General features: G+C 45.3%; 1 protein-coding gene across 3 annotated transcripts in view; it reads right to left on the bottom strand.

Annotated features, from left to right (window-relative positions):
- The window catches only part of BACH2 (BTB domain and CNC homolog 2), a 194,020-nt gene that overhangs the window by 11,676 nt on the left and 164,150 nt on the right, over window positions 1-18,194 (bottom strand). For all 3 annotated transcript variants that reach the window (XM_030042099.2, XM_030042106.1, XM_030042092.2), the window contains one exon: window positions 8,278-9,822. In XM_030042099.2, coding sequence (XP_029897959.1) covers window positions 8,278-9,822 — 1,545 coding nt within the window. The remainder of the gene's footprint in view (window positions 1-8,277; window positions 9,823-18,194) is intronic.

Genomic DNA, 18,194 nt, shown 5'->3' with positions numbered 1-18,194 from the left:
ACAGTTATCGTCTTCAAACAGTGCACTTTAATTATTTGGAGATAAAGAAAATAACAGAACAGATTAGAAATAAATTATTTTCATTGGAGAGCTGGGTTTGTTTATGCAGAACAGTTTGCTGAGAACACATGTACACAAACACATAGGGTGGCCTCTGGCATTGACAGTCACAGAACCTCACCGGGCACCCGGACCTCCTGATAACCAGCTCCTCGCCTTGTTCATGAACTTGTGTTTTCTTGTGCTCTTCTGTCATTGCTCTGCACATCTCCAAGCCTGGGCCACATGAAATTCAGTGCAAACACCAACCGCATCGTTTCAGAAGGTTTCATGCCCTGAACATTGCCCCTCTGCCCCATGTGTCCAGGCACCACTTCGTAACACACTACTTGACAGGTCAATTTAAACCAGCAAGAAACACCAAACACTGACCCAATCCCCCCAGATTCCTGCTTGTACACACAAAGGCTGACCTTAGGCATGGTGATGTGGACTACCATGTTTACAGAGTGCTAACTAATGACATGAAACCTGTTTGATTTCCCCTCTCTAGCCTTTGGACAGTCAACATAAACTCTGTGTCACCTGCTTTTCTCTCAAGCTTCAATCGGGGTCTGAAAATGAAAACAGCCTGTGCTTTCCTCTGAAAGACACCACAGTTTCACTGCAAAGACAGCCCTTTCACGTTCCCACTTTTTCCTTATTTTCTTAAGTTCAAAGCAGACAGCAGTGTTAACTTTATTTCTCCCTCCCTCTCCCTTTCAAAACATATTTACTTGCAAGGAGGAGATGTGCTTGCAGCTGGAATGGGAATAAAAGGGAAGCAACTTAAATCTGTCAGGTAGAAGTCGCTGAAGGGAAACGGAAAATAAATAGAAACAGATTCATAAAAAAAAAACCCAAACGGATTGAAAATAAAACCATCTACACAGCAGACCAGAGACTGCTATCAGTAAACCCAGCATAATCCCACTCCTGTCATAGGCAGCGCTGCACAGGATTAAAAACGTGAAAGGGAGAGTGGAAGTGAGTCAGACTCATTTCCTTCACCATTCACAGCATTTTTATTGCCTGTCTCCCTCTCCGCAATTAGCTGTCAATTGAAAAAAAAACCACCAAGCCTTTGGCACAGACACAGTGAATAACTGTGCCGGGGTATTGCTGCAGTGAGAGGCTAATGGTGTTTTACACCAGCACAGGGCAAGACTCTCAGCTGGTATTTATCACAACAGAGCGGTAAGTCAATTTGCAAGAGCTGATGACTGTGCTATGGGTGGGATTCATCTGACCCACTTACAGCTGTCTGAAATGATGGGCTGGGACTAGCTAGTGTCCAGGACCCTGCTTTGGCATTGAGGACAGAGAGGCCTTCGGATGGCGATGCATCCCGCACGGCTTCTCCCTCCTTCTGGCTGCAGAAGCAGCAGAGATGAGAGTTAGAAAAGATGCTGCATCTTACAGTATCTAAGGTAGGTGAGAGAAACCTTACCTGAGGTGTCTGAAAAAGGACAGTCAATCCTTTCTAGATGTGTAAGAAAAACCCAGCAAGTATGTTTTCTCATAAACTTTTCTTTTTAATATCTATGAATTTTACACAGGAAATGACTGTGTACTCTTTGGTTCGGTCTATTTCAAGTTAGAAATGTAAGTGGGCTCCTTACTCCTTCCAGGAGTTACTCCAGCCAGAGCTAACCTCACAGAGCTCTAAAATCCTCCCTATCAGCACAATTACTCTTTCCCTGCCTTGTTACACAACAGCAGAAGCTCTGTTTCCACCACACAACAAATAAACTGGCACTTTCTGCCACTGCTGCAGCCTCTATTGCCCCCGACTCTGGCTGATGCACCCCTGAGAGGACAGCCAACCCACCCTGGTGAAAAAGAAAACTTGTTTATGATTTTGCGGCATTTTTTCCCCCTGTATTAGCATTAGGATGCCAGCGTAAATGTCATTGCTTTCAGTGGCTAAGTAACAGCAGCAATCTAGACAGAGAGGGACAGCCATTGACTCAGCACATGAAAGGCCCATATATAACCAATTAATTCCTTCAAGCTTCACTAGTTAGTGCCAGCTTGGATCATATGCCAGTTACTGCTGTGCCGCTCAAGTACTGTACTAGTTACTGCTGCTGCTGCTCCGTCACCTCCCTTTTTCTTTGAAATAAAGGAAAGGACCAAGGCCTCGTATTCACTCATATAAAAATCCAAATGTCAAGTGTTGGGAATTTCCTTAACTCATGAGTTACATTAGCTATTTCATTCTTTCTTTATATCTGAATTTCAACATCATCTTTCTTTAGCTGCCAAGTGCTAATAGAGGCAACGAACTTCCCAAGCCTGGCTTAACATCACAGTAACTAAAAGCATTCATGTATTATCCATAAGAAAAAGTAATCATTATGTATTGGGTATAGGAGGGTAGAACTCAAGGTACCAGCTTGACCTTTATAAGTGGTTCAAAATCTTGGTCAGTTGCTCCAGAGTTGTAAGAAATAAAACTGTTGCTTTAATGCCCTTAAATTGAAAGCCAGAGTTATTGAAAGCCTCTGACACTTAAAATTGCCCAGCCCTTGGAAACCTCTCAGGACCCACCCAAGCAATCCAGCACATGGGCTGAATCATATCAATGCTTTTTTTGATGTAGAAAGGGGTAATTTGCTTCACATAAAAAAGCCCAACACATTAATGCTGTTTTTTCTAGTATCTTCCTTAGCATGCCAAGTCTGTCTTCCACAAATGCTCAGGAAGAAATTCATCCCAGGACAGGAATTGAGGTGTGTCCACCTGTGTTAGGGGCTCGATTGCCTACACACTATTTCAGGCACCACTTGTGGTCCCACAGAAGAGAGACCTATCTGATTTCACCTTGACAGAGGCTATCTAAGAAGCACAAAGCCAATGGGCCACACTTTGTGTAAGAGAGAGGACAGGCAGGATGCACTCTCACTTGTTTCCTCACCCTGCTGTCTACTGGCATAGGTAAAACCTTCAAAGCACCTCTTCTTTTCAGTTGTCAACCACACCAAGATGGCAGAGGACTGCAAGAGGAGAACAGCAAGCCCAGGCAGTGAAGATCTACCATTGTGTCAACAAACCAGGTCTGAAATGGCCTTGATCAGCAGGTCCCACTGCAAACAGCCTGTCCTATCTGCCACAACACAACTGATGGCCACGCAGTTGCCTAAGGTCAACTCCAGCCTCACCTCCTCAGCGCCACGAGAGGTGTTTAGGTCAGCAAATGCCACATGACAGGGCACTGCTAGGCACTTAGTGGAGGCAGCCTGAGTAACCTTTTGATTTGCCACCTGCCTCAGAGACCTGAGGGAAGGGGCTAGTCCCATGGCTGAGTACTTTAACCCAACAATCAGGAGAAGTGGATGGAGTTCTCATCCTTCAGCCCAGGACTTGGACTTGTATTCAGATCACACACCACTGGTGCTTAAAATGCTGGGCTGTCCTCTTCCCATTCACTGCTCACAGTGTCCCCAGCTTCCAGCCCTTCAAAGGGCACAACAATACAATACTCCTGTCCATTAATAGGCTTTTCTGAGACAAGGGATAGCACAGAAACACTGACAGAAGCTGTAGGTGCATCTGAGAAGGGCAGAGCAGGCAGTGAAGTGAGGGGGGATAAAGTGCAGTATTTCCCTGAAAAATCTGCTTTTGCAGAAACAAATTCAAGAACTGGAGACTCCTTCAAGAGCTCCAGCAAGGTCCTCAGCTCAGGGCATAACAGAACTGATTGTAGGCTGGAATGAAATAATACAGTGTTTAAAAGGACCTTCCTGAAATTTCAAGCTTGTAATGGAAGACTCTCACTGTTGTTGTAATCCAGTAATTCTCTGCTACCAGCACGGATACCAGTCCTACTGAAGACAGGAAAGAAAACAAAACTGCCATGAAGTTTATCTTACAAGACTGATGTTTGACAAGACTCTGTTTAACCAGATCTTGCCAAACACAGTTCCAAGTGCTCTGCTGATGCCACTGAGGATCCTGGTCAGGAGAACATCCATGAGAGATGAACATGGAGAGTAACTTTCTCATTTTCAAATTTATAAACCTAGTAAGATCAGGAAATCTGGGATGACCGATCACAGAATTCTGGAGAGGAACTACATACAAAAGCAAGTTAACACCTTAACGGGTATTTTTCTTGGTTGTCCTTCTTTCTATGTTAATTTCTTCACTAAGTAGAAATATTAAGCAGTGAAGAAGACTCAGCTTAGGTAATTCAGCACAGCTCCCGTAGATTTCTGGTAGAGCAACTTTGGTTTACCACCTTTTACTGGGGCTCTGACTTTCAGTACTTTGCTAAACATCAGCAGACGAGCAGACAAAGGGTGGCTGCTTGTCGCTTAACATGGAGGGGTTTGGGCTCTCCCTAAAGGTTATTTGTCTACAATATCCTCAGTGGTCCAATTGCATTAGCTTTGCCTTTATGAAAATTTCCTTTGAAAAGTGAGTCACGAACCCAGGTGGGAAATTCTTCTGAAATATAAATGAAAGACACACCGAACACAATTCTCTAGATAGTAATAGTTCTTGGAAAACTCCACCTCTTACCTCCTCCTCTTGTTTGTTCTTTTCCTAAGAAAACTCACTCATCAAATTAGATTGAGCTGAGATTTCTTTTTAACTTGTTTAGTAGTACAATATTTTTTACAAGTTTTCTAGCAGAAAAAAACCCATGGATATTTGCTGGAGAAAAGGAATATCAGGAAAAGTAGGTAGAGCTGAAGTTTCTGTTCTTAAGTAGGTTAACAGATTGACAGACTACTTCCTTCTCAACAATTCATTATTTCAGGGCTTATTGTTTTGTTGTTGCTATTTTAAGCAGGACTGTCAGAACCTGCCTGCAAGCACCAAGCGTGAGTCTTCTCTGTAGTATTATATTCCAATAATTGATTTTTAACAACCTGTGGAGGCCTGAGGGAGCTGGGTGAAAAGAGCAACACAAACTGTTAAATATTTCTGTAAAGTCCCAGCAGCTCAAGTAACAGCCCCGTTCCTGCAACTCCATAACATGTGGACACCCCACACTGCACTTGCTGCTTCTATCACGAAGCCTTAAGAAAGGGAAATCTCAGAAGATTCTGCGTGGCTCCCTTAACAGGAAGGAAAACAAAAGGCAAAGACATTCTGGAGAGGATTTACCAGCGGTGTTATGGGGACCACTACCTCCTCTGACAATGCCGACTGCAGTCTGCACCCCCTATGGGATGGGGAGTTGGGCCACAAAGTGGGGTCACCTTCACCCACATAGCACTCCTGCTGAGCCCTAGCACCCCACTTTTGGCACGAAACAACTTAGGCATGTGCTCCTGAACGGCATCTGCCTGCGGGAAAGCAGAGTGCCCAAAAAAAGCAGAGAGAAGAAACCTTTCACCAACTTCTCACACAATCAATACACCAGCAAATAATGTTTTGTGACATTAATTCTGGCACCAACAGCACTCTGGGACCCAAATCAAGACCAACAAGGTCCAAATTCCAGGGGAACTGAGCAGCCCCATGAGATAACCAAGGGTCAGAGTCCATCAGGCTTATTCCCATCAGGCCGTCCCACCCAAACAAAAGCCTACCTGCAGCAGAAAAGCCTGTGCAGCCACTCTCCGGAGGCGTGACTGCCTGTGTGTCACCCCCAGCTATCTTATCAGGTGCTTTTTGAAGAGAAGCCCAGCAAACACTGTGTGGCCTGATATGGCAGGGGGTAAGGGACCCATCTGGGAAGTCATCAGGACAGCAAGGGCAAACTGACAATTTTGGGACTGGAGAAAGATTCCCATGCAGCTTGCAGGGAAGCGAAAGACAGAAAGCAGCCCGTTTCAGATTCCTGTGAGTCTCTCCTGCTGCTTTAATGGCAGACAAACTGCTAAAAGTAGGTAGAGCGACTTATACAAGAACTTCCTGCTGCTATTAGATACTTTCTACCCCTTGGTTTAACATATTCTTCACTGAGGCTTCCACAGCAGCAGATCTTGCAGGATTGCAAGATATACACCCCAAGTCGCTGTATAAATACAGCATTGTTTAATGAGGCTGCAGTGTCCTTTCTTGTATTGGTAACAACCTTTACAAATTCATTTTTCAGACAAAATTTGTACCGAAGCACCGGTGTGATCTGTTTACCCTTGGCTGGTTCAGGATACTGCAATGCAACCTCACGGAGCAATGATTTCCTCACCACATTTTTAATGCCTAGCAGTCCTAATCAAAATGCCCTGGGGAAAAAAAAAAAGCCTTATCAGCAGCCCTAGGGAGAAAACTTGTTCAGCACAGTGCAGAAAATCTTCCCAGGAGGAAACCAGCAGCAAAACCAGGAGTGGAGCAAACCCTTCCTAGCTCTGCCCCAGCGCCAGACATGTCTGCCTGACAGCGGCACACCAAGATGGCCTCCCGTAGCCCACCCGTTTGCACCTCTTGTGAATATCCCTCCTCTCATCCACGGTCTCCTGCACACATTCACATACTTTCTTTGGGAAACCACCACCAGTCCCCTATAACCTTCTCATTTGACTCTTCGGGCTTGTTTCTGCAGCAGCATCTCCACACAATTAGCCGATTATGACAGCTAATTAATCATCAAACCCCAAAAGGCTAACCTCCTGTCCTCTTCGCTGCCTCATGCTGCGCATTAGCCCTTGCTGAGCAAGCCGCACGCGTGGGTGGAGATCTGATGCTCCCCTTGGTCCCACTCCCTGCTCCCTTCCACCCCTTGTAAAGGCAGGACTTCACCGAGTAACCTTGGCATGGCCAAGCAGAGCGGTTCTGCTGTAGGGCTTCGTGAATTAGGTCCTACACGCAGTATCCCAGGCAGCCTCCCAAGGAGACTCCTCTCCCTTCTGCATTGTCTCCAGCTCAGGACATGGGGACAAACAAGAACTGTCCTCTCAAAACCACCGGTACAGCATGACAGGGATTAGGACGCCAGAGGCTCCCCAGGCTCTTCAGCCCTTCCTTAGAGCTAAGCAACCAACTAAAGGAACCACCCACATCTGTCTGAAAGGTATCTTCCAGAGCCTGGGATGTAGCTGGAATAAGGTTTGAGGGACAAAATAAAGTTCACTCTTTTCATCCTTAGCCCACAACTAGGCCCCCCTGGCTCTGAACTGGGTGCTCACAGCACGTGAACCCCCCAGACTTGCACTCGCTGCTCCCCACGCTGAAGCACAAGCTCTCAGTGGAGCATTTCAGCATTACCAGAGGAGCCAGATAGGCAACTTCACCCAGATGCTCTCCAGGTCATGTAGTTTCCTAATGAAACTCTATGAAAACATCCAGTCTTTTTTCAGTTTCTGGGCTTCACAAAACATCTCCATGATTTAAGTCTTCCCTCAAATTACTGACTTCACACAGACAGTTTAGTTGATCGCGGTTAGCCAGTTATCACCACCGCAACTCCAAGCTGGCCCATCTCTAGTTTTAGAGCAGGCCCTCTTTCTTCTCGCTCTCACGGGAGAGCTGCATGGAAATTCACAGCTTGCTCTTCAGCCCCAGACCGCCCCCCTGCCATTCTCCTAACAGTCCTGGAAATTAAAGGATAACTTCTCTTTGAAACATTTATGCAACAGCTGCTAGAGCTCACCACCAAACAAAGTGGGGTCACAGGCAGGAAACATCATCTCAGTTGTCACTTAACAGAGGCAAAACCCATTACCTGCATGTGCGAGACACACGAACGCACAGAGGGAAGATGACTTGAATACTGTTCCCACTGCCGAGGGTGGCCAGCTATGCAACTGTTCAAGTAATTTCACACCTCTTTCTCCTCCCACTCTGTCTGCCTCCTCTACTTGGGCTGTTCGCAATACGCAGCAGGGGCTCTTTGAGCCAGCTGCTTGACCCTCGGTGTCAGCGAAGGCATGGCTTGAGGTTGCTCAGACACACCAGCAGCAGTAACAAGCGGAGCTGGAACCACCTCCGCAAATTAAGGATGACGAATGGTGCTTTGTGCCACGCAAGTGGGCGAGGGAGGGAGGAGGACAAGACACTGCTAGCAGACTCCTAAGCACATCAACGCGCTCTCATCATTCAGCAGTTTGTTGCTGTCCCATACCCAAATTCTGATACACGCCAAACACCTCGGAGGTCAAGCAGACCTATTTATGTGAAGTCAACCACGCATACTCAGCTGATGAGGGAATAAATAGAAGTTACTCTTTGCCTCTATAAACAAAGAAAATGCTGGGGAAATGCCAAGTCATTCAAGAGAATCAAGGAGTGATTAATTGGGTCACAACGACTGCGATATATGTACTTATCTTAAATCCCTACCTCATGCCCTCTGTCTTGCACAGGACATGATTCACTGTCTGCTTCTGAGAATGACCCAGACTCATCGCTGGAGTTTGTTCCATAGGATGGCTCACATTTAATCTGGGCTCGGACTGGGTTGTACAATCCATCTCCCACCACGCCGGGCTCCTGGTGCTCGGGCGCCAGGAATCGGGGGCCTTGGGAGCAAGGGGAAGAGGAGAGCTCGCAAAGACGCAGACTGCAGGGAGAGCCGCCGCTGCCGTCCTCTGCGTATGAGTAGGAAGAGCATGAGCTGGAGGTCCTGGTTCTGGTTTCCAAAGGAGGAGAGCGAGGGCAAACTTTAATTGGCACCGGACAGCTGGTGTTCGGCCGCATCCTTCCCGGCAAGTGATCAGCTGTCAGTCCGCTGTGCGAATAGGTCTGAGAGCTGGGGAGAGACTGGCTACCGCCAGCCCACAGACCCTTTGGCACAGTCTCAGTGAGGTCTTTGTCCAAGCTGCTCACACCGGAATATGAATGCACCGAAGTGTTTACTTGGTCACAAGCGTTTGAAGAGAATATAACACTCCTCCTGTCCAGCTCCCCTTCTTGCTTACAGAGAGTTTCAAAGCCGGGCCCCCTGAGCGGTGATCCCACTGTGAAGTTGGAAGCATCCTTCTGCATGGCATGGGACTGTCCATAGTTCCCTGTGAAAGGGATGTAATCAGTTTTGTGGTCACCCTGAGTTGTCCCTTTTTCAAAAGGGCATGCTGGACTCCTGCCAAAGTGCTGTTGGGAAGTGCTGGGGAAGCCAACCAAATCTATGCTTTTTGTTCTGTTGAAGAAAGACCGCAAGCAAGAAGGAGAGGACCCACTTTTTGGCCTGTCGACACAAGTGGGGCTTGGCTGTTTCCTGTCCATTTCAACATCCCCTTCTTTATCCCTGATGTCAGGTTCATCTCCAGACAGGCAAAGTGTGATGCTTTCTTCATCGTTCTCTTCGTTCTGAGGCTCGCTTTTTATCTGCCCCATAGCAAGTCCTGATTTGAGGCCATTTCCAGAGCTCTCTTCACTGAATGTGCTTGCAAAACCTGAGGTACTGATGTGTGATGTGTTGTAGACATTCTTGGTACAAGCAAGCTGGTATTTCTTGTATCTGGGGTACCGTGTTACCGCGTCTTTGTCCAAATTGTCCTTGCTATCTCTCAGCATGTCAGAGTCAGGCAGCATCCCTTCGCCTTTGTCTGCTCCAGCAACAGTGGTTTCAAAATTGAAGGGCTCTTGGTGCATCCTCTCTCTTGGGCAAGATATTTTTGACGTCTCTGATTCCATCGTCTCCTCTTCATCTCCATCCGAGTTCTCCTCATCGTGCATGCGCTGACAGGTGGTATCTTTTTTGCACAGGAACAGGCCATCTTCATTGTTCAGCAGCTGCGTCTGAAGGAAGCTGAAGCAGGAGTCCTCCAGGTTGTGCATGCGCAGGAATTCAGCGCAGTGGATGACCTCCTGGATGTTTTCTCTGCTGAGTAACAGCTTAGCAGTGTAGGCAAACTGTAACAATGGACCAAATCCCCTGACAGTGACCTGCAAAAAAAAGAGGGAAATTGCCAGTGTTACCATCAGTTCTTGCTATCATCCCAAGTCCTTCATTGCGTAGTTAGATAACCTAACAGATCTAGTGTCCGGAAATAAATACTGCTCAGTACCAGTTATTCTATCACGCCAGCAATGATGCTATGGTTGAACTGAGCACTGTTTTTCCCAAATACCTTGAAGACCTATGAACTAAGCCTCTGCTCTAATAAAAGACTGAAAAAACCAGACTGGTGTAGACACTGCTAATTCTTCGATGGATCTTATTTTAACTGTGATGCAGCACACTACCATGAAAGTACCAATTCAATTTTGATTCTTCTGCCCTGATGGAAGCTCTGGTGAACAGCGGTTTCAAGCTTAAGATACCACTTCAATTCCAAAAGTGTTTTGGGAAGGAAACATTTAATATTACAGCAAAATTCAACAGAAACTATCTTTCTGCCTCTTTCAAGAGCAAACCGGTTTCTTTTTTTCTTCCCAAATTTTTGCAAGCCATTGCTGAATAAATAACAGGTAAGTACTGACTGCACAGCTCTTTTCTCCATCCCATGGAAATTATTCTCCTCATACTGTTCCTTATTTTAGTGAATCTAAGGTACAGCTAACAGGAAAGAAATCCATATTCATAGTTCAAAAGTGATACAAATTAGTCAGAGTCCCACCTCAGTACTTAATTTTCCACCATTTTCTTTGCAGAAAGAGTAACAACTGTTTCCAGGAGAGTGATCTCCAACCAACTGTTCCAGGTCTGAGTTATGCACCACTACTCGTCCTTTTTTTCTCATCATACCATCTATATTTTACATTCACATATCATATATTAAAAAATACACACTTTCTCCCCCCAGATTCTCCCCCCAGATTTTTTACAGTGGTATCTTCACACATAACTATCACATAACTTGCTACGTCACATAGTAAACTATAGATATTGTCTATTTTTTGACAAAAAATGCAATGGTGCTAACTTCTGTTGAATTTTTTCCCCCAATGGGCAGGAAACAAAGGTACTGGAAAAACTATTCTTCATGAAGCAGCGAGAGGCTGCTTCAAAACCAGGGCTCACCATCAAGGATAAAGGTTTCTGCACAAGAATGAGATTCAGTGGTTTGGCCACTAAGCTGAGATGTGGGAGACCACAACTCAATTTCCCATTGCACCAACCACCCTCCACATGACCCTTGCCAGGTAAGTCACTTCAGTCTTGATTCACCATGACACCTTCTTGTCTTGCTTGCAAGTGGTATTCACAAACCCGAGTTCCCTGTGCTTTGCATACCAAGGAAAGGCATCTAGATGGGATTCAGAGCAGCCAAACACCTGCATGCCTATGTGAGGTTGGGATGCACAGCCTGCAACCTCCCTCTGGCTGTAGGTGTCTCTGGTAGGTGTTCCCAGCTTAGTTTCTTCTTTTAAAACAAAGAAGAAGAGGAAGCACTGCTGTCCCCTTTTCATAAAATGGTCTAAAGATCAGAAGAGGTACCTAGAAAGTAGGAAATCAGGTCCCTTTCCCAGACTCACATTTCCCAGCTCCTCAGAAGGATATCCTATCCAGTAGGTATGGGATACCCTGAATATGAGCTGCTTTTCCGTGTCCTTCCAATTGAATTAACACCACTGAGCAAGAAGCTGCTCAAGAGGCTGGTTGAGACATCAGGCCATGAATTTGTGATGGTTTTATTCCTGATTAGCATATATCTGAGTGAATAATTTGGTTCATCCCAATGAAAAGCCTATAAATTCCCTATACTGCCTCAGGACCAGTGATAGAGCTCACAGATTTTTACAGAAAATCCTGACATCCAAAAACAAGCCTTTGTTATTCATAGAACTGCACTTGTGATGCTGGATTATGAAGATACCACAAGTGGTGCAGACTTGATGGAGAGAAAAATATTTTTAAACACCTCTAAAATTGCTCCCAATAGCTCTTCCATACATAATATTACTGCTGTATCTGCTATTTTAAGAAACAGTGCATTTTCATGCACATACTTACACACTTGCACATTCCTGTTTTACAATATGCCTCTGGTACAGAATTGCCTAGATTTACAGCTGGCTATTAAACCGATCTCTGCTTTATCAGTGTTACACTTTCTGCCTATTTGTTAGATTATCAGCTCACTAAAGGCCTATCTGCATTTTATCTACACAGCATGATTAACAAAATTGCTTGGGAACTTAATGAGCTTCTCGCAGGCCGATGTTTCTCTTTGGTGAGATCTTCAGTGTGGGGGCTTACACATTCCTACATCTTGTAAGCTCTGCAGCAGCACAGGTCTGTAGGAGCAGCTATAAATACCGTCTGGGGTTTTTGGGCCCCTTTTGATGAGGAGGGACTCTGGAGCACAAACCCAGCTCTCCTGGCAGTTGTGTCACTTGGCCACTAGGTGGAATGACTGGAAAGCAAATTAAAATAATTTTCTGTGCTGGGCCAGGGTTTCACCCACCTGCCCGTCCCCCCAGCGCAGGCAGGCTGCAGAGCCTCGGGCTGACTCATACCACCCCACAGCAAGGCTGTCTCCCACGATGACTCAGGTTTTTGCTCCTAATAAACCACTGTGATAACAAACAGCAGCAAGACAGCTGTTACAGCTGTTCTGCACTGGATGTATCAGAAGCAGAGCCTGAGATTGCGCTGTGGGCTCCCCACGATGCCCGGCAGATGCCTCAAGTGAAGGATGATGAAAATGCTGGTCAAACGTGCGCCTTGACTTTCTTACAAGATCTTACCCGGTGACACAACTTTCCTCGCTCTCACAATCTTCAGATCCAGAGAGGGAGTTTCTTTTCAAGCACCCGGTGCTTGTCATTGCCCTCAGGGAGGAACCTCTCAAGTGCCAATGCTTGAAACTGCACAAACAATAACTTTGGAAACAAACGGTTGCAAAGCTTGCGGCCAAGTGTGAAAGCCAGCGCAATCTCTGTCGCCTGAAGCTGTCTAAATATTGATTTGGATCCCGTGGCGGGTCCCCTGCCTCAGCCCCACAAGCTTTGGGACCGCCCGCATGTGATGCATTCTGGCAGGAAGGCTGCGATCGAGGCGCTGGAGCGTGGCTATGAGCACCGCACGTTGGGAAAGAAAAGGCTTTGAAGCTGCGTGTATTACCATCACACACGCATTTCTGTAGGAAGAGGTAAGATCAGTCTTTTAAAATGATTTGACCTGACTGATGCAACCCAGTGAAAACAGTTAGTGAAACCAAGTTGATCTGTGTTTGCAGAAGGAAACAGATCATTTCTCTGATATAACAGTCTCCATTTACATGAGAGAGACCTTTGCTGGATGGGTAAAACACATGCCAGCAACAATCTCAGTTTATTTTTTTTCCCTACTGTAAATAAGATGCCATATGTCCAAGATTTCTTTGCTTTTAAACCTTGTTTTCCATGTAAATTAAAGTTTAAGTAGGCAGGTCAATTTGTGAGAACCTCCCCTGGGCACCTTGTCCAAGCTCATATGCCAAGTCCCTGCTTCCCTGCCCTCTGATCATTTGCCTTATTCCAATTTCTACCCATTTCTATTGTTTAAATGGAATTGACTGGCTACAAGAAAATCAGGCAGAGAAAAGGTGAAATGTACATACAAAACAACAATGCCCACACAGACAAGAAAAGCAAAGCAAAGATCTCAGCTTCTTGGAGGCTTGCTTTCCCTTATCTTTCAAGGCAGGCTAGGAGAGGACTTCTCCTGTGTACTTGAAACATGCCAAACAACCTGCCAAGTCTAAGGATGAATCACTTTATTTTGCCTTGCTCCTGTCCCCAGCTGGTCTTGTATGCATTAAAACCCTTCTGCACACCTAGTGCACAGAGAACACGGTACTGCAGCCATACCTAAGCCATTGGGCACAACTTCTTGCTCTACAGCAATCCAAGAGATCAAGAACCGGGGGTCCACATGCAGCTCTTGCCTCTGCCATGCTGCCACAGGTACCCCACGCTCACCACGTGGTATGGAGCTCTACGTCAATCCAGCATTGTGGCGATAACAAGCCTGACCACTGCTAAGGTGAAAGAAAGAAAGAAAGTTCTCCAGCCCTTTATCTGCCACTTGTCTTTCAGACTGAGCTAGCCGAGCCAGGGGATATGTTTTGTATGTCCATGCCCTCATGAGTTTATGATACTGGGGAACGGGCTGGAAATAATGCAATGATATAATCACCGTCAATAGAGTTGTTAATCAGCATTAGCCATATTGAATCTACCAGCAAAATATAGACAGCAGCCCTGCAGAAAATAAGCATGCAAAATCTATTTTAGTTCAGTCCGACACTGCTTTTCTCCTTACAGAGTCCTGTGGAGTGCAATGCTCTGGTTAGTTTTAATTGATTTAAGTGACCAGACTTCCACTGCTTCCTTTGGGAGATCATTGCCAGACTCTACTTAAAACCTCCTCGTGAGGAAATCTTCCTTCCCTTATTTTCCTCCATCATCTCTCATTATATTTCCTCGATGCATTCCGGGTAATGCTGCTTCCTTTTGGAGAAATAGTTGAATCATTGTTATACTCTCTGCCTTCCCTTCTTCCTTGGTCGGTATTGTATCATTAATGAAAAACTGGCTAATTCAAGGAAAACAATATTGGTCACTGTCAGATGGGAGAATAAGAAGCTGAAATGAGAGTCAGCAATGACAAATGCTAGTAAAGAAGGCAGCATTACAGATGCAAATATAGACCGTTTTTAGCACAGCATTTTCCTAGTACTGGGCACACACTATTCTAAAATTAGGAGCAGGGTTAGCTCACTTCCACGTTAGGAACGTTGTATTTTCGTAAGGGACTTCTAGGCCAGAAATTCTATTTTAAATGTAGTTGTACGCACACCAACAGGCGCCACGGGAGACACAGCACTGTGGGTGAACTCTCTCTGGCTCCCCGTTGTATTGGGTCTCCTCCACGATGGCCGATCAAGCATGCTGTGGAGGCCTCTGCATTGTTTTGAACACACGGGACGTGGCCTCAGAGCACATGAAGAGGTCTGACATTTTTGTGGATGGGCTGGACTTGCTGTGTGCTGCAGAGTTCATCAGTGCATGCTCATTAGCTGGCTGCCCAGACTTCCAGATGTCTCAAAATCCCAGACAAATAGACAAAATCCTCCGATTCTGCACAGACAGTATTTCTTACAGGAGGAAAAAAGGTTATTTCCAAGGGAAACATGGATGTCTGGTAACCCTGCTCCGAATGGCATCTGTATGAAAAGCTGCATCTGGAGCAGGGAAGGTCAACCCCTGCAAAATGCCAGCAAGTCTGAGTTCAATTTAAAGAGGGGAAAAGTGATTAAGGGCAAGGAAAGATCACTGTAAACATGCAGGAATGTAAAACTTGGCAAGGCAATATCTAAAATGGAGCAAGAGAATGTTTACAGTAATCTGATGCATACTAACATCAAGAACAGAGAAAAATTGTCTAGTTTGCTATGGGGTGCTATTGTTGATTGCAGCAAGAAGAAACTGAAAAAATGAAAATGCAGGGATTTTTTCCTGACTCTTAACCTAACAGCAAATTCAGTGAGATCTTGAAAGGCTTTCTAGGGAAGATGATGGATACTTTATATCTGAGTACTGCAAAGCAAAAACTAACAAAGCACAACCTAGTTCTGGTGAGGTGGGCTTTAATTTGGTAGGCTTTTCCAGGCCTAATTTCCATGTTAATTAGGGCACAGTGCCAAAGACCTTCTAGAAAACAGCATCAAAGTTCAACAGCAAATGTACACACAATTGTTCCTTTTCAAATAAAGCATACCTAGGGCATATTCAAAGAACAAGCTCATTGGTGGTGGTGGGGGAGGGCAGAGCCCCCTCCTCCCCTCTGGGGACACAATGAGATCTGCAGAACATTAGCTGCTAAATCCCACCGTCTTGGGGGTAAATTAGATGGTCAGACCTTCAGACCCACTGAGAACACAGAAGTCCTGACGGAGCAGCACAGGCGCAGATTATTATCTTTACACATTTGAGTAGCCTTGCTGAAATCAATAGGAGTACTGATGGGTTTTCTGTGAAGCATGCAAGCTACTTGTAGGATTATGGATTATATTTTTAGTATTTTGATTTTCAGGTTAAATTCATCACCAGGCACCTAAAAACAGTTAGAAACCCCTCATCTCTAATCTCCAAACATTGATTTAATTATTAAGCCATTTTGTGGGGAAGGAAGAAAGGAAAATTGAATCAAACCTCACATGCTGAATATCAAATCCCAAACTAAATATTAATTTAAAACAGTTGGATAGAAACATAGAAGAAATGTGACTGTTTCTTGCAGAACTCAAAATTGCTCTGTTATTCGCGTACTGTTTTGTAGTGGGCCTACTGTGGTACCCATTTTGTTAACCTGTCAGTGTTGCTATTGCAGTCTAAAGGCATGTGCGGAGACCTTTTAAATCCATCTCAGCCCTGAAGTTTGTCTAATAAGCCCAAGGATGTAGCAAACAAACTACTAACTTCTCACTTGGCCAGCATGTTCCTAACGCTACAACTTATATAATCAAACACATGCTAGAAATAGGAGATAAGATTAGTGACAGTTAGCTGCTGCTATTTTTTTCCACAGCCTGAAGAAGGTCTCTGGGATTAAATATTAACTCTAATCTTATTTGCTAAAATTAGATCACACTGTATTTTTTTTCTTTTACAGCCAATTGCAAGTATAGTGCAGAAGTTATTTTCAGAGTGTAATCTGATAACCAAAATCAGTCACCAAAGCTGTTATTCCATTAAGAGTTAAGAGTCTTCCTGGTTATTTACTTAGTTATTTTTACTTGGGATGGTGGAGCCTGGCAGATTCTGTTTTTCCTAGCTTGAGCTTATTTGGTTTTGGAAAACTCTCTGAAAAATTTAAATGTATTACTAGGCTCAAACAGGTCAGTTGCATGTGCAAAATCAACGGTGCTAGCTATCATGGCTTGTCCCTATACATGCACAAAGTAAGCCTGCACACAGTCAGGAACCGTAATGAAACCGTGATCCTTTCACATAGGGCGGGAACATGCAGGAGGCAGGAAAAAGTCAGAAGAAGAGATGATAAACAACAGTACTTTTGTAAACCAATGCCACACCAGTATTTTACTGCATTTTCCCCTCTTTAATTCAACAGCATTTAAATGTCCTCTCACCGGCAGCTTACAGATGTATTTCCCCTATCTGCTCATAAATCTGTGGAGCTCCTAAAATCAGTAATCACTCTTCAAAATTCAACTTGGGCGAGAAGCATCAGATGCAGGTATTATCTGGGCTTTTAAACAAGAGAGGAAGGTACAAGTCACTGATGGAGAAGACCAACGAAGAGAGGCCTTTGTTTTAACTCTAAAACCACTTTTTAACTTAAGCAGATACCCTGCTGGCCCCAGTTTAACATTCTGTCACTTCAGGTAGTGTGTACAGATTTGGGCAGAAGAGTGACCTGAAGTCCAAGTGACAGTCTGGCATCTCCCACATCGCATCGCATCGCATCGCATCGCACTGCAGGGGTGGGAGGCCACCACACCGCCACCACGACAGACAACGCTGGGCATGAATGCACGCTAGCGGAAGGGAGAACCCGGACACACAGCTCCTTTCTTTGACAGGTTGATTTACCTAATTTATTTATTTTATTTTTTAGCAAAAAGTCCCACTGAAAAAGCTGCCACCTGCAAAGCCACACTGAGGTATCTTTCCAGTGCATCCTCCACAACCGCCTCTTGAGGCGTCACGCTGAGAGCTTCAAGGTGATGCTTAACTCCCTTCAGCGGTACTTCTACAAAAGATGCCGCATTGGAAGTGCTCATCCAACTTCCAATTTTGTGCTTTTGAAAAAAAAAAATATGCACAGGTGCCTGCCTCAGCCTTTCCCCTTGAAGTCCCTGCTTTCGGCCAGACGACGAATTTACACTAGAAGCCCTGACTGCCTATGTGAGAGTATTTACAAATCGAAGGAGGAAACCAAATGACTTCTCATTTTCCTCTCTCTGGCGTAACAAACACATCCAGGGGCAGCACTTCAAAAGGCCTCCTCCCTCCCCACTTGAAAGGGAGGGAAAGACCAATAACCTTCAGTGCCCGCGGAGCATCACGATGCTCCTGGGCGGCAGGTGCGACCGCAGGAGGTGAGACGGGGAGGAAGGAGAGGTCATTCACACTAGACTCGCCTCGAGGATGGGGAGCAATAATTGCAAACCATGGCCATCGCCCCGTGAGAAGTGCGTCAGCGCTGACGGCGGGGCAAGTGGCTCAGAATTGATCGCCAAGTGTAAAGAGCCAGCGGATCAATGCCCATGTTATTGGTTATGTCAGCATTCGACCGCATGTGACTTATGGGTGGAGCGAAAGAGTTAAGGCACCCGCATACTTGTGTTTTTCCAAATCAAAGT

Source organism: Aquila chrysaetos, chromosome 2 (assembly GCF_900496995.4).
Source record: "Aquila chrysaetos chrysaetos chromosome 2, bAquChr1.4, whole genome shotgun sequence".
NCBI lineage: Eukaryota > Metazoa > Chordata > Aves > Accipitriformes > Accipitridae > Aquila > Aquila chrysaetos.
Note: the sequence above shows the minus strand (reverse complement) of the source record. Positions and strands in the feature narration are given on the sequence as shown.